This window comes from Phacochoerus africanus, chromosome X (genome assembly GCF_016906955.1).
Source record: "Phacochoerus africanus isolate WHEZ1 chromosome X, ROS_Pafr_v1, whole genome shotgun sequence".
Lineage (NCBI taxonomy): Eukaryota > Metazoa > Chordata > Mammalia > Artiodactyla > Suidae > Phacochoerus > Phacochoerus africanus.
The window spans coordinates 22888734-22905057 of NC_062560.1; the positions used below are offsets into that span (position 1 = coordinate 22888734).

Genomic DNA, 16324 nt, shown 5'->3' on the forward strand with positions numbered 1-16324 from the left:
TCATATGGCTGCAAGGAAATTTGAAGTTACATGTGTGATTCACATATTTCTATTGGAGGCTTCAGACAGTATATATTCCTTGTTAGGAGTAATGGACATATCCCATTTTGGTGCTCAGGATAAGTTTATGGATTTTATTTCTCAATATAACTTTTTGTTTGTTTGTTTCCTAAACCTGTTACTCTCAGGAATTTTGGATCAATTTATTGTCTTTGGCCATTACTGTTACGGTGGTTCTTTGTGATATTTGCCAAGCTTGAGGTCTTTTATTAAGTAGCTGTGATGAATTCAAAGTTCTCTTAGTGATGTAAGAAAAGGAGAACTCGGACTGTATGGCATAATTAGAGGCTGACCCTTCTGAATCTTGAGGGAATTCATAGGTCGTGATTCACACTTGCATCTGGCTGTGCTTGTCATCTTTCAGCTTCACCCTGGCACCCTGTCCTCCTGGCTCCTTCATTAATCACTCTGATCCCCTCCCTGCAGACTGACTTCCTACCTGTTTTATTTCCCAGTTCCTTTGTATTTGTCTTTTGCACGGCTGCACTTGTATTAAAGGTATTTTGCTCCTGGCTCTGTTATTATTATTATTATTTTTTTTTTCTAAACTCTGTCTTTGCAGAGGGTGGACACTTGGCTGTCCTTCATAACCTCTGACAGCTTCCTCAGCTGTTGGCTTTCTGCACAGAGTAGGCGCTCCATAAGTGGTGATTATTGACTCCATAAAAAGGTTATTAAACATTATGTCGCTTTAGTTGTTACCTAAGTTTAAACTTCTATAATGTCCTCACATTTAAATATAGCGTCGCTGAAATCAAACCACCAGAGGACAGGTTGTCTGACAACCCTGGCTTCTTTTCACAGGAATGGTTTCTACCATAATTACACTTGTTCTGTAAACCTTGGAGCCTTTCGCTATTGGAAGGCAACAGCCAGTTTCCCTGTTTTTACTCTTCGTGAGGTTTGAAGGCCCAGCTGCCGTCTGTTTTCCTTTAGAAAGTATTTTAAGATTCCAGTACCCACTGAGAAGTTGACGTGGGTTCCAAATGACTGCTCTTTGAAAAGTCCTGGATTTTTAAGTCATGCTCCTTGAGGCCTGATTACTGCTGGAGAGAAGGGTGGTTTTGTTTCTGGAGAAGATGAAGAGGTTTTTCTGCTTTTTTTTTTTTTTTGTTTCTTTTAAATTGTGTTAGGAAAAGGGGAAAACGATCACCTTCTCTTTCTGAGTGTTCATTTCGTGCCTTTACATATGTGTACACGACACACCTTTTCTGCGAGCAGTAAGGTTTTTCTCCTGTGAAGAGTTGCCAAGAATTAGAGTAACCTGTTTAGAGATAGAAGCCAACAATGCTGAGTTAAAGGGGAAGAGAACAATTTCATTTAGGGTAAAGATAGCTAACGTGGCTTGATGCACCTCGATCAATATTTAAATTTAAAGAAAAAATTGGCCTTTTGGGCCCTAACGGTCTGATCTGGTTGGACTTCATCATAATCTGGCTTATCAGTCTCTGCGCATTTATAGTTTGGCTTTGTTCATTGTCTTGGTAGCTTTGTGTGCCTCTGAAGGGAGGCATGGCCACGCTAACGGACCTATTGCTAACTGAATGGTTTCCTCCCATTGAGTTTGGGGAAGTTGATGAGACTGTTGGCAAGATTTGGGAAACCTTGGCTTTATTACTGGATGGAGTCAGAAAATATCACCACTTTTCCTTTTCCTTGATATTATATGTGCTTTCATTTATTTTACTTCTGTGATGATTTGATTTTGGAGTTGGCCAAATCTTTGTGTTTTAGGACTACCTCGTCTAAGATCGATTGTTCAGCTATAGCCTGAGGGCCAGCCGTCTGTTTTGTCTTATAATTAATAGGCTTTATTTTTAAGGTTTTATTTTAGCTTTAGGCTCTCAGCAAAATGGGGCAGAAAGTACGGGAGTTCTGTATACCCATCCCCGATACAGCCTTCCTCACCGTCAACATCCTGCATCAGTGGGGGACATTTGTTACAACTGATGAACCAATGCTGATCCATCATTATCACCCAAAGTCCATAGTTTACAGTAGGGTTCACTCTTTGTGTTGTACCCTCAGTGGGTTTTGGCAACACCTGTCTTTATAAGTAAAGTTTTATGGGAACACAGCCATGCCCATTCTTTACATTTTGCCTGTGGCTTCTGTCCCTCAACAACAGCAGGGTGGATTAGTTGCCACAGAGACTCTTTGGCCCCCAAAGTCAAAATGTTTACCATCTGGCCCTTTACAAAACGTCTGTGACCTCTCTCATCTACGATAATTCTGCACCCTGTTAGAGAAGTGCACAGTGTTTTTGCTCTTAATTTGCACTTAAATAATAAAGCTCTATTTGTCCCACGTGCTTTTAACAGTAAAACTTGACTGTCTGGAGGGTGAATTGTAGGGTAGCTATGACTTTTCTAGGTGATTGGTGACTTACCTATAGGGCGTGTGCCCTTGCATGGAATTGCCACGTGAGAGCCTTGCAGGGATTTCATAGCTTTAATCTACAGAGCTGTTACCAAAGTTTAAGTGTACCAGTTTCTCCACAGCCCTGCCAAAATGATGTTTTATGATTTTAATTGTGTAATAGGTAATATAGAAGCGAAACGTTTTATTTTTTTCCCCTTGTGGGTTTATTTTGTGCATTTTGTTGTATGTGGCGTGCCCTTGACCATTTAGTAACTGGAGTCTGGAGTTGTAATCATTTGCATGAATTCTCTGTGCCTCCTTGGCACGGCAAGCTATGTAAGCTTTGTAAGTATTGCTTCCTCTTGTGCTCCCTTCTTTGGTGAAGTAATTATCAAAGTATACAATTAAAGCCATTTGGAAAGAGTAATTCTTCCATCCATTTTTTGGTGATAGCCTTACAGTTTTTGCCCATGTATTTACGTATGTTGACACTGCATGTTAGTTTCCTTTTTATTTGGTGCATAGTCTGAGTTTTAATGTACTCAGTTACACTGCTTTTCTCACTGTCAGCTTTATCACCTAGAGCAGTATGTGAATTGTTACTAAATCCTTCTGGAATTTACTGCCATGTCTGATGGGACACTTGTAGTCAACTCACTTTTGTTGTTCTGCTGTCCAGTTGCACAAGCAGCAATTATTAAGACCTCAAATCTTTTTCTTTTCTTTCTTTTTTTTTTGGTCTTTTGTCTTTTGTCTTTTTAGGGCACACCCATGGCATATGGAGGTTCCCAGGCTAGAGGTCGAATTGGAGCTACAGCTGCCGGCCTGTGCCAGAGCCAGAGCAACGCCAGATCTGAGCCGCACCTGCAACCTACACCACAGCTCTTGGCAACGCCGGATCCTTAACCCACTGAGCAGCGAGGTCAGGGATCGAACCCACAACCTCATGGTTCCTGGTCGGATTCGTTTCCACTGTGCCATGATGGGAACTCCTCAAATCTTTTTCTGTTGTTGCTATTTTATCACAAAGCAGTTTATATTTGTGGATTCTCTTCAAAAGGCCAACTCTTCCGATGTTAGCTTAACAGTATATGCTAATGCTTAGCTTCTAATTTGTCTTAAAATATGATGAGAGCAGCTCCTTATTTATTGCCTTAGATTTTTGGAAACTCTCGCTGTTCTTGCCTCTTGTTCTTTATTCTTAGTCTTGATAAATTAGAGAGAATATGCCAAGGGGAGTGTGGATGGGGTGCCTGGTGTTCACTGAAACTAGCCTGGAAACGTCTTGAGTTGGCCCGTTTTTGGTGTCTTGTGTTTAACCTTGTGGCAGAGCTGGCTTTGATTGTGACCCATAGTGGTATCCTTCTTAACCCTTGAAAACTCCTTCCCAGTCAGTGTCTCATCTTGCTTAAGATTATTCTTTCTGCTATAATGGATGGTACACACATTACAGGAAACTATTATATTTATATGCATTGATACTTTGATTACCTCTGATTGACTCTTTGGGGTTCTACCTTGGTAGGTTATGTCCCTAAGCATCACCCAGGCAGTCATGATTTTATTCTCACTCTTAGCCTTGACCCCTGATTGCACTCAGCCATTTGAGTTGTATCAGTGTTAGTTTCTTTCTTACTAGGGCATGAAGGTCAGTATGTAATAGTTTTACCGTTAGCAATAAATTTCTGCGTGTCTTTCTCACATTTTCCCAAAGCTTGAAGTTAAGGATTCAGCATATGTTGCTGGCCAGAAGACAGTTGGGCCCTTTCAAATGTGTACCATACCTATCTTTTCCCTACGAATTATTACATTTTCATGAACCAGAGCATGCTCAGCGTTTACCCGACCCTTCCCTTGAGTCTATTCTAGGAAGAGTCGTGTTTCCTTAAGCTTGGTAGCAGATATTCTTTTATATAAATTTGGTTAATTTATCCTCCTGCTTCTGAGATTAAATAGTGAAATTCCCTTTTTCTAGAAACTACCCTTTTGTTTTGTTTTGGTTTTTGGTTTTCAGGGCCGCACGCGTGGCATATGGAGACTCCAAGGTTAGGAGTCGAATCGGAGCTATGGCTGCCGGCCTACACCACAGGCCAGGGATGGAACCCTCGTCCTCATGGATCCTCGTCGGGTTCCTTAACCGCTGAGCCATGAAAGGAACTCCTGAAACTACCCTTTGTATACAGGGGGGGACCTCTTCTTTACTTAGCACTCTTTGCACATCCTCCACCATGTCATCTCTGGCCTAACTACTCATGTTCCTGCTTCTTTAACCCGAGCTTGGCTTCAGTAAAGCCGTTCGAGAAGAAAATTAAAACGGACTTTATGGAAACTGAAAAAGGTTCAAGAGATTCAGCCAGCACCTGCGGCGTACTGAGCAACACTCGCTCTCCAAGATGCTGTCGTGAGATTCTCACAACAATCGTGTCTGTTTTGCAAAATGGGAAACTGAGGTTCAGGGCAGGTAAGAAAATTATCCACACAAACGGTAGGGGGTTGAGCCGCGGACCCCACCACCTGCTCATCTGACCGTCCCTCTGGAGCTGAGAAGGTCGCTGAGGACTGGGTGTAGCGTGGGAACAAAACCCCCTGCAGGAAAGGGTCCGCACATGTACCATCGCTGCTCGTCACAAGTCACCACATCTGAAGTACAGCTATTTCCTTCATGGGTGTGCTCAGCAGTTTTTATTTTCCCCGTTTGGGATCATCTGCAAGAGAAGGAGAGGAAAAAAAAAAAAAAAAAGAGTTGATAATGCTGAAAAGTCGCTTAAGACTATGAAGACATTTGTGGTCCCTTTCCTAGGAGGTGGAAACCGAATGCCAACATGAAAATAGAGGCTAAAGATAGATGGGTAAATTGAAAAGTTTGAGATGCTAAATAGCCATGTTCTGAGCCTGAGGAGCTCGTTGAATTTCCTGTGATCAGATGGATCTCAGCCCTGGGTGCTTGTGAGACTCATCTGGGGACCTCGGCAAACTAGTGCCACCTGCTGCTCGTGGAAGCCAGTGAAATCAATCTCTGAAGGTAGGGTCTAAGGGCTGCTATTTGTGACTTATCCAGGGGAATATAATGCGCGTCCAGAGTGAAGAACTGTGTTCCATCTGGTCAAAATTTTGCCCAAGAGCTCTCAACCGCTTTAGGGCGTAAAGTCTGTGAGATGCTGAAGGTTGACAGTTAAGGAGTCCGTCAGCGTTCGTTGAACTTTCTGGATTCGGAATGAAGCGGGCAACTGAGAAGCGTTGAGGAATTGTCAGGGCATAGTTGCTGCTTTTGAGGAGCCTACGGATAAATGAGAAGCCAGGACACGCACATAAATATGTATAGGCTAGCCAGAATGTGTGAGTTCTGTGAGTTTGTGGCATGCTTCTTCTACCTTTCCCTTGGAGGTTTGTGGAATCCAGGTGTTTCTGGCTAAGCGTGACGTGTTAACCCACTTATCTTTATCCAAAGCACCCCTGGAGGCTTTCTGGTTGAGAACTAACATGGCAGAACCAATGTAAAAGTGTCCTCTTTTTCTTGATTTCTAGCTCCTTTCCTTGGCCTCCCACTCCTGGCAGTTTTCCCTCCAGAGATGTGGCAAGACGTAAGATAAGCAGAGTTGGTGTCGGATAAATAACTGTAAAAGTGTAGAGATAGAAACGAAAATCTTAGCCTCTTAGATTGATTCAGTGGGCACTTGAGCTTCGCGATCATCTGTCCAACCTCCCCAGTTTTACCCACGAGGAAGTTGAAGCCCGGAGTGAAGAAACTGCCCAAACTCTCAGCTACTTGTCGACATAACATCTTGGCTGCTTCTTCCAAAGTGAGCCAGAAATTATTCTTTCGAGGAGGCAAATAGAACTTACCTTCGTGTACCATTCTCTTCCAGACACAGAAGTGGGCAAATGTAGCTGTAATTCTTACAGCACCCAGGTTGAAATAATTTCTTGGTTGAAGACGCTGAAGCTGAGATGATTTAGGTATTTTGGCTAAGCAAAGTTAGGAGCAAAACCACAGTTCACATTCAGGTAGATTGGGGAGTTCCCTGGTGGCTCAGTGGGTTAAGGACCTGGAATCTCCATTGCTGTGGTGTGGGTTCCATCCCTGGTCTAGTAACTTCCAAATGCCATGGGTGTGGCCAAAAAGACCCCCCCCCCACGCCTTTAAAAAAATTCAGGTAGACTGAGCTTTTAAATGTATGCTTTTTTCTTTCAACATAATATACCATTTCTTTCCACCTAACATACCATTTCCCCAATGCAATTCTTTCTAGCAAACAGAGTCTCTATTAGTAATGCTGGGATTTTTGTCTAAATTTTATCAGACAGGAAATTCCATAATTAATGTTTGTCTAGCCTTCTCATTAAGAACTCTGCTACCTCCTTCATTTACTTACACTGAATCAATTCTTATCCTGAAGGCCCATCCTTGTGAGTCTGCCCATTGTCTCTCTCTGGGAATATGATAAGCAGTCGGTGTGGACTTGTACTCAAGGCTTGATTTCTGGTGCCTTCCACCAGTGCAAGCCTGGACAAATCACTTAATCCCACTGCACTTCAGCGTCCTCGCCTACAAAACCAACGATAGCATCGAATCACAGGCCTCTTGCACTCATGTCAGATCGTGCAGCACAGTGCAAGGCACATGGGAGGTGCTCAGAAGACGTTGGGTGTGCTTGTATTAGGGGAAGTTAGTGACACAGCATTTCCTGGATGATATCAGCTTCCTGCTAAGAATAAAAACTGCATAGGGAGCGCTTAACCTTGAATGTTAATTATTTTCAAGTTTGTTGGCTGGAGGTCCCAGCTATATAAACTGATCATTTTCCAAGAAACATAGCACTTTCAGCTCATTTGTGCTTTGAGCGTGACTGGCTTTGGATCTTCTTTATTCACCGTAACGGTTAACTTAACTTTTTGCCTCAATTAACTTCAACGATGAGCGCAGCGTGACCGTTACTGAGCTGTTCCTGCTTCCATGACAACAAGACATTCTGTAACTCACCAGTGCACCATTAGGACTTGATCCTCAACCCCCTCCTGGAATTAGGTTGATGCGGATCCGTGTGGTGGCTCAGGCTAGGATTCTTACGGGCTGTAGCCGATCAGAGCTCTGTTGTGATAGCAGATCTGAACCCACCCGTGCCTTTTGTCTCCACACTCTAGCCCGACACACCTGCCTTTCTAGCTTTTGGCTCCTCCTCCCCTAACTATAAGGCTGGGAATACCCCTAACCAAATATGTAGGATGAAGTGATCTGTCTTTAAGCAGAATTTACCATTACCGGCAAAGGTTACCTTGAACCCCTGAGTTTTATTTGCTGTTGTAAGTTTCTGCTGAAACTTAGTAGGTATTTTAATTTTCCGTTCTAATCAGGAAATATTAGACACCTCCAGTGTTCCAGGTATTGTGCTAACGGGCCCTTAAGTGGCTGAGGGTGATGGCAGAGGGGTTGCCCAAGCCAAGGACACAAATTGTGGGCCCGTGTTGAAATCCACTTACAACTTCGTTTGGCCTTACCTGGAGTACAGAGGGGCAGGTGTCTCACTGATCCCTTTTGGACACCTATACTCAAAAGGGTAGACAGAATCTCTCATTAGAGAGAGGATCCAAATGCTAGTGGACGTCACTCAATTTCTCTCCGCACAAACACGGATCTCCTTCAGGGGAAGCTCTAGTAACCCTCATCTACCTTAAGAACCCCGTGTCATGACCATCCTATACCTTCTTTTTTACAAAAGCCTCAAAGACCATTACATGAAGGTAGCATAGGCTTTAACCCCATTAGGAAGAGCTACGTGTAGTAGCACAATCTGTATAAGATTTTTTAATTTTTTTTTTAGAATAGAATGGCTCTAGTAGGTTTTTTTTTTTCTTATAGAATGGTTCTAGTTATAGAAAGACCTTTTTCAGAAGACTGCTTTTTTTTCTTTCAAAACTCTTTTTAATGACTATGTATCTCCCCATGTAAATATGTAGTATTGTAGTTTATTTCACCATTCCCTTATCATGGGATATTTAGGTTTTTTACAGTGTCTCTCCCAAACTTTTTATTTGGAAAAATTTCAAACCTTAGGAAAAAACGAGAGAACAGTACAGTCAACACCCATGTCTAGCACCTAGATTCACCAGTTACGTTGCTGTATTTGCTTTTTCTCTCTTCCTCTTCCATTTGTCTGTATCCCTGACTTTCCCTCTCTATACACACCTTTTTGAATGAACCATTTGAGGGTAACTTGAAGATGCAATGACTACCTGTATATATAGATAGATAGATAGATAGATAGAGAGAATATATATATATATATATATATATATATATATATATAGTCTAAGCATAATAATATTTTCCTAGTAACCATAACTATCACACCTGTAGAATTTATCATTGATATTATACTGTAATTGAATATTCAGCTTTCCCCTACATGGCTCATGGTTCCTGTATTGGATAGCTGAGGTCTGGACCATACTCAGGAGGCAGTGGGGTCCTAGGAGCAGTAATGCAGCATCAGGGATGGTGGGTGGGTGTGACAGGTAGGCCTGACTAGGTGAAAACTGGAGAATGAACCAGAGGTCTGCAAACAGAAGGGTTACCCTCCATCCAGTACCATCAGTAGGCAGGCAGTTACCTCTAGCAAAGGAAAGGGCAAGAAGAGGGTTCTTCTCTAAAGACACCACATGAAACTGTTTAAGGAGAATAAGGGAAGAGGGTGTGGTGTTGGGACCCTACAAAAAATACCTGTGTAATCAGGCATTTTGGGTGCTCACTTAGTCCTTAGGCTGCCTCACTGAACAGGCAGGGGTCGCCTGCCATCTGAGATAAGCTCACAGTGAGAGAGGAAAAAAAAACAAAAACTAGGATAAATAAATGGTCCTGAAATGACTTCAAAGGAAACAAATTCAGGTAGTAGAAGAGTGCCTTAAAGTATAATTTGAGAAATAAATCATCTTCTACACCTCCTTATGAACGTCATAGGCCAGATGGCGTTTTCCAAAGACGGACATGACAGTACTTTTCCACCATGTGCTCTCGCCAGCCCTCCATCAAGGTGGGGGCGTCTGATCCCCACCCTCCAGTCTGGGCGGGCCATGGCTGCTTAGACCAATTGTGTATGGCAGGACGGGGCTAGCTGTGTAACTTTGGCGGCTGTGTCATGATAGGCCATGCAGCCTCCGCCTTGTTTACTGAAGCCATAACAGGAATCCAGGTAGGCCGAGGCAGCCAAGCTGTGAGGAAGCCCACTGAGAGGCCGCCTGTCGATGCACCAGTAGTAGGCAGTCTCAGTTGGCAAGTCATTGACCCAAGGGTCAGACTTGTGAGTGGGAAGCCTTCAGAATCTCCAGCCCGCCGTGGTCCAGTCACTGCTCAATGTTTACATTTTCCCAGGTGAGCTCCCAGATGAGCCTTCCCACCTGTGTCCTGTGAGAATTCCTGACCCACAGCATCTGTGAGCATAATAAATAGACAGTGGGCCGAAAGAAGTAGTGTAACAGCTGGATATTGTTGGGGTGTTGCGTTTGATGGGGAATGAGGTAAGTGTGAAATACCTAATCTTTGGCTCCTTGGCTCTGAAGTTTTTAGCTCGTTGTTAGTGATAATAACCCAAACATAGGCTAGCCTAGAGTGGACACAGCCCCACGTTGGGTAGACCAAACCCACTACTTATTTTGATCTCTTTAAATTCAGGAATAAGGTTTTCCCAAACAAAGGAAAATCATTAAACTTCCCAGGCGATGAAATAGTATTTTTTGGACATGGAGTAAGGCAAATATTTAAAAAGTATAAATGAAGCTACCCCCCCCCCAAAAAAAAGGTGGAGGGGATTGTTTTGTGAATTGTGATGGCATGATTGTGAACAGCACAATTACACAATCACTTGGTAGCTCTCCATTGACACTTATGGTTGTTTCTTTTGAAGGACTATTCAAGTAGTCTTTACTTATAGCCCTGGTAAGTTCAAGAATAAGTTATTTATCCTAAAATTGAGTGTTTTCAAAAGATTGAAATCTTATAAATACAACTGAAGGAAAAATCAAAGAGCTGCTCCTGAAATATTATTTCCTCAGTTAGAGTTCACCCATTTTTACATGGTTAATGGTAAAAACACATAGTAAGTTCAGACATTTAATAGACATATTTAGAAAAAGCAGCATTATCAGAAGGAGCTGAACATCCTCTTGGGTTTTGGTGCTTTGCTAGTAATTTTTCCATTTATTCCCCTCCTTTTCCACTCTCTGATTCCCTTCCTACCACGCCCAAACCATCCCTCACCAGGTATAAAAGCTGACAGATGGGGCCAAAGATAGCCTTCAAGTAAATCCAAACAGGAGACTACATTTTGGGGAGGCGTGTGCTGGGCTCTCTGCTTTAATTATAAGATATATTATCAGGTTACTTCATTAATGGAAGAAATAATAATCTTTTTCTGCTTCCTATAAATTCGTTGAAAAGAGGGCTAGAGATTCACCAGAAATATAGGCCACTATGGAAACTAGATACAAAGAAGAAAAAGTCAGAGCACTTGCTCTCAGAAAGCTAGTCACATGCTCCTTTCTTACTGGTGACCATCAGTGGGAGGGTGCCCCACATTACATCAAGTCATTTATTGGAGAAAAAAAAAAAAGTCGTTCGTGTTTGTGTGTCTGTCATCCTATGTCTTGATGAATTAGCTATTTGGAACCTTTCTAGACAAAGCCAGTCATACTCTTGTGCAAATGTAGTAATTGTCTCCAACTTCTCAGTGAAAAGGCAAAGTATGAAAAACAAACAGAAGCGAATTAAAAAGTCATTGAAAGAGGAAGAAAAACCGAAGACGTACGTAAGTGTATTTAAGCCAATGACTTATTTGCGTTCCCAGTGAAACATTTTCCTTGCCCCTCACCCACTGCTTCTTCACCATCTTCTGAACTGCTACTAGGGAAACATTTAATTGGCGAATTTGACTAAGATGAAGTATATGGAAATGCAGAACAAAAATAGAAAATCTAAATTAAGGAATGTGGAGAAGCCAAGTAAGTGAGGGAAAAGTGAAGTCAAATAACTGGGAAGAATAACTGGAAAATATTTAATGTGCCAGAAGCCTTGGAAAAACAGAATCCTTTTGAGAGGACATTCTGTTAAAATCAAAAGTTTCTTTTTGTTAAGTTAACCAAAAAAAAAAAAAAAGATAGTTGGAACTCTGATTTAAACTGAATATTTAACATTAATACATAGGATGAAATACTTTTAACTTATAGGAGGAAAACCACAGAAAGGTTAAAAAAATCTGGCATTTCATATTTATTTTTAGGTTCACTAATTAACTAACTAAAAAAGACTTATCCCCCTGTTTAAGCTGATGTATAATTAAGGTATCCAAGTACAAAGAATGCGTCTCTAAAGCTAAATTAGAATGTAGGAGGCAAAAGCTGAGATTTTGCAGGTACTCTTTTTTTTTTTTTTTTAAATACAAACCTCTGAAAGTATTATCTATTATTCCAGTAAATCACTGAGAAGCTACCATAGGTGAGGCACTCTAATCAGTGCCACAGGGAATACACAGACAAATCAAGTTTCTTTCAACACTAGTTTATAAAAGGCTAATAATCCAAGAAAGCCTGGACTAAATGCATCCTGAAATTTGCTTATTTCAGGCCAGGCCTAGTAGTTAGTTAAGGGTTCGAGTTAGTGCAGAGCTGACCACCCTAAATATCGAGGCCTTTTATTTTAAAATAAATAAAAGTGAATGATAGGGACACAGGACATCCTTTAAGCCTTTTTAATCCTTTTTTAATTATGTAGAATCATCAAATGAGCACAGGCGACTGCGCTGAACTGGAATGCAGTCACGCTCTCAGGGCTTAGCGAGTATCAGACTGTTTGATCTGGCACCCCACTGCCTCAGGCTGTTCTGCTTTATCACCAGCCGGCATCGTTAGTGATTGCGATTTAATGAGCCCCCTTTCCCAGTTTGAAGAACCTGTTCATGTTAAATGTTAAGCGCTTTTTAAACCCACACCAGTGCAACCTCTGCAAAACAGGTCCTTTTCTTGTTTCGTAGATGGCTACACCGAGGCTTACGCTTGTAATGACGCTTGCCCACGTTCGCACAGCTTGTGGGTACTCGGGGACAGGGGTCACACCCAACTCTAACCCTGGCATCTGATCTTGGCATTGCTGTTCTGCAGGACTGCAGCCTTTCATCTGAATTGTGAGACCCAAAGAGCTCAAACAATTGAGGTTCTTTTTCCGTACCTTTGTTGCCCAAACTCGGTCCGTGGTAAAACCTGGCCTGCACTGACCTGGGGCTATGGTCTTGACCCTGGGCAGTGTCCATGTGCAGGGAAATGGGCTGCAACTATACTGCATCTCCAGAGCAGACTGTTACATGGTAGATGTGCATCCTCTTCTTGACCTTCCTCACATATGAAAAACCTTTCCATTCCGAAGCCATCTAGCATGTTTCCAGAGCAGACGTGAACCTGACCGCTCCCTCACCTGGCGCCTGCCAGCCCGATGTCACCTCTCCCGGCCTTCCCTCTTCATTCTGTCCCCCCTCCCTCCACCTCCCCCCCCCACCACCACTGTCCGGGCTGCTTCTTTGCTACTGCTCATGTGCTGTGAACGTGGAATTTTAAGCATGTCTACTTTCCATACCCCAAAAGCTTGAATAAATTTTTCAAAATCCCAGGTTCATACTGATACTTCCGGTTCTGATTCAACTCCACGGGGTTCCTGCTGCTTCCCCATCCCCCAGGTTCCTTCTCCTCCATGGAGAACTTCATTTCTTTGGTACTTTTTAAAAAATGTGCTTTCTATTTCACCAAGATACAAAGTATTTCTCCTGGTATGTGCAAATGCAGATGTACATTTCAACATAGCTAATAGGGCCTTTGTTTTATAATGAGGTTCACTACCAGTTGTTTTTAAATATCAGCATTTTTAGTGCACTTAAAATGATTCATCCATTGGAGTTCCCATTGTGGCTCAGTGGGTTAAAGGCCGGTGTTACCAGAAGCTGTGGTGAAGGTCACAGGTGTGGCCTGGATCCCCCGTTGCTGTGACTGTGGCACAGGCTGGCAGCTGCATCTCTGATTTGACCCCTAGCCTGGAAACTTCCATATGCTGCAGATGTGGCCGTGAAAAGGAAAAAAGTACTTAAAATTATTCATCCATAAAAATTATATTTTTACTGAACATTTTAGGAGTGTGCGTGCGTGTGTGTGTGTGTGTGTGTGTGTGTGTGTATCTGAAGCAAAACAGCCAGAATCAGTTTAAATGCTAAAGCATCTATGGCCAAATGAATGTGTATGGAGTAACTGTTGGAAGGTCATTGCTCAGCTTATTTATACTCCTCTTCCTTTTGGGGAGTATTTCCCTTAGGAGAAAAGGGAAAGGCAGACTTATTGATTTGTTAAAGATTTACTGGAGGCCTTTGATATACTGCTCATTCAGAGTGAGGGCAGTGAGAGATGGGTTAAGACCTGACTCTTTTATCCTAGCTTTTTGGGCAATTGAGCAGGGCACAGGGGTCAGTGGAGGGGAGAGCTTCTGCACGTGACTCTCAAAAGTGGGTCCTTTTATGTCCAGTCTTATCCAGTGGGGATAGGGAAGGAATCAACCAGGATTTGGCAGGAAGTGTTAGAATGGATTTACTTGTCCTCATCACATTTGGCAGAAAGAGAAGAGTTTGAAGGAGAAAATCATTTGACGAGCTCTGCCTCCCTTTCTCTAGGCCTGGCCTCAAGGTTGCCCTTTCCCAACCAGCCTTCGGGGCTTATGGGGAGTCCGGAAGGCCTACCCAAGTGTGAGAGAGCTGGGACAGACCTGTCTAATGTGCACTGAACCCTTGCTCTGTGTCAGGCTCCATGCAAGTTGTCACATGCAGTCTTTACAGAAACTGACGTTTCATCCCCATTTTACAGATTAAGACAGCCGAGACTCAGAAGAGGCTTACCAAGGCTGCCCCACTCCCCAAACGGAGGACTTGAAGCCGAAGCATATTTCTGTCCCCAAAGCTCCTGTCTTTTCTATCCCATCCTCCATCCCCCCAGCCTGTTGGGTTTACAGCAGGGTCAGGGCTTGGGCGCAGGTCCAGTCATGGACCTGCTCTGGTCACATGGCAGCCGGGGAAGGGCTCGGGTTTCCTCTTTCAGGTGTCCTGGTACCTTGTGTCTCACTGTGCCCTAGTTAGATAATTTGTATGCATAGCCAGCTCAGGGCATTCAACAGAAGACTCCCCGAGCTCTGTCTTTGTAGTCAGCACTGCGTCTCTGTCCTCTTGGGGGCGCTGAAGCACAGCCCTCCACTTAGGAGGGCACCTGTGAGCTGGTTTCTTTGGCACCTCCCTGGTCCTGTGTCTCGGTCAGAGCTGGGGTCTGTGGTTGCTTCCTAGAGTGGTAGGGCTCTGGTCCCTGAGGAAACACATTTGAAGAAAAGCTTAGGAAGCAGTCGGCCCGCAGGAGGTGACAATGTGTGGAATGAATGGATCTCTTGCCTTCTGGAAACCCCCATGAACAGGAGGGGATTTACACACGTTCTCCTACTTTTGTACTTGGCAGTTTTCCCACAGTGTTGATTTGAAAACAAATTCAGATTATATCCCAGGTCACTTGTATACTGCCGCTGGTAATGCTGGGGATGTATTTGTGCTCAGGGGAAAAAAGCCTGCTTTCAAGGTTGCCTCTTGGAAAAAATGTTCTTTTTCTAGTCTAATTAAATTGTTTTCTTGAACTTGATATTTCAGAGGATAAAGATTTAACTGGAAGCTGCAGGATTACTTCGTGTTCTCTTCCCGACCAGTTACTGGGCTACCAGAAGAGCGCTTTATTGTTTGGTCTGTCAGATTATAAAATCATGATACATTTTCATGTCTTAATAGGGAGAGATAATGCGTGTGAGAAAACTTCATATATGTTCCTGCGAAAGGAGCTTCCTGTGCGACTGGCTAACACAATGAGAGAAGTTAATCTTCTGCCAGATAATTTGCTTAACCGCCCTTCGGTGGGATTGGTTCAGAGTTGGTGAGTAAATAATATGGCCTCAGGGGGTCTACCCATAATGCTCTGCACATTTGGCATTGGGACCATTCCCCCTAAAAGTACACACACTGCTTGTGTGGGAATGAGTCCATATAGCTGCGTTTCCCAGGCAATTAGAAGTTTATTTTTTTAAACTGATAATATACAATTGTCCAAAAGAGAATACTTCTCAAGTGCACTAGACACTTTCTTGACTTTTCACATTTGTTTGTGATTATAAATGTGATTTTTTTTATTGAAAAAAATTAGAAAGTACAGAAAAATAATAAAGGAATAGCAATGCAGTGGCCCATATGAACAGATCTGCAACCCTTTTGGATAGGGGCACGTTGCTGCTTTGATCCAGTCTCTGCCATGCTATTTCTTTTTTTTGGGGGGGGGGGATTATAGGATTTAAAAAAATTTTTTTATTGTTATTTCCCCAATACAATTTTTTTCTACTGTACAGCATGGTGACCTAGTAACACATACATGTATACATTCTTTTTTCTCCCGTTATCATGCTCCACCATAAGTGACTAGACATAGTTCTCAGTGCTACACATTGGATTAGGAAGATGTGGTATATATACCCAATGGAATACTACTCAGCCATAAAAAAGAACAAAATAATGCCATTTGCAGCAACATGGGTGGAACTAGAGACTCTCATACTGAGTGAAGTAAGTCAGAAAGGGAAAGACAAATATCATAGGATATCACATATCTGGAATCTAATATATGGCACAAATGAACCTATTTCTTTCTTTCTTTTTTTTTGTTTTTTTTAGGCCCTCACCTGTGGCGTATGGAAGTTCCCAGGCTCGGGGTGGAATCAGAGCAGTAGCTGCAGGCCTACATCACAGCCAGAGCAACTTGGGATCCGAGCTGCATCTGCCACCTATACCACAGCTCACAGCAACAC

General features: G+C 42.8%; 1 protein-coding gene across 5 annotated transcripts in view; it reads left to right on the top strand.

Moving 5' to 3' along the window:
- The window catches only part of PDK3 (pyruvate dehydrogenase kinase 3), a 114318-nt gene that overhangs the window by 40306 nt on the left and 57688 nt on the right, over nt 1-16324 (top strand). For 3 of the 5 annotated variants that reach the window (XM_047763959.1, XM_047763960.1, XM_047763963.1), the window contains one exon: nt 15261-15402. In XM_047763959.1, the coding sequence (XP_047619915.1) occupies nt 15261-15402 (142 nt within the window). Of the gene's footprint in view, nt 1-9787; nt 9934-15260; nt 15403-16324 lie in introns of all 5 variants that reach the window. The other 2 variants (XM_047763961.1, XM_047763962.1) reach the window with 1 other exon arrangement.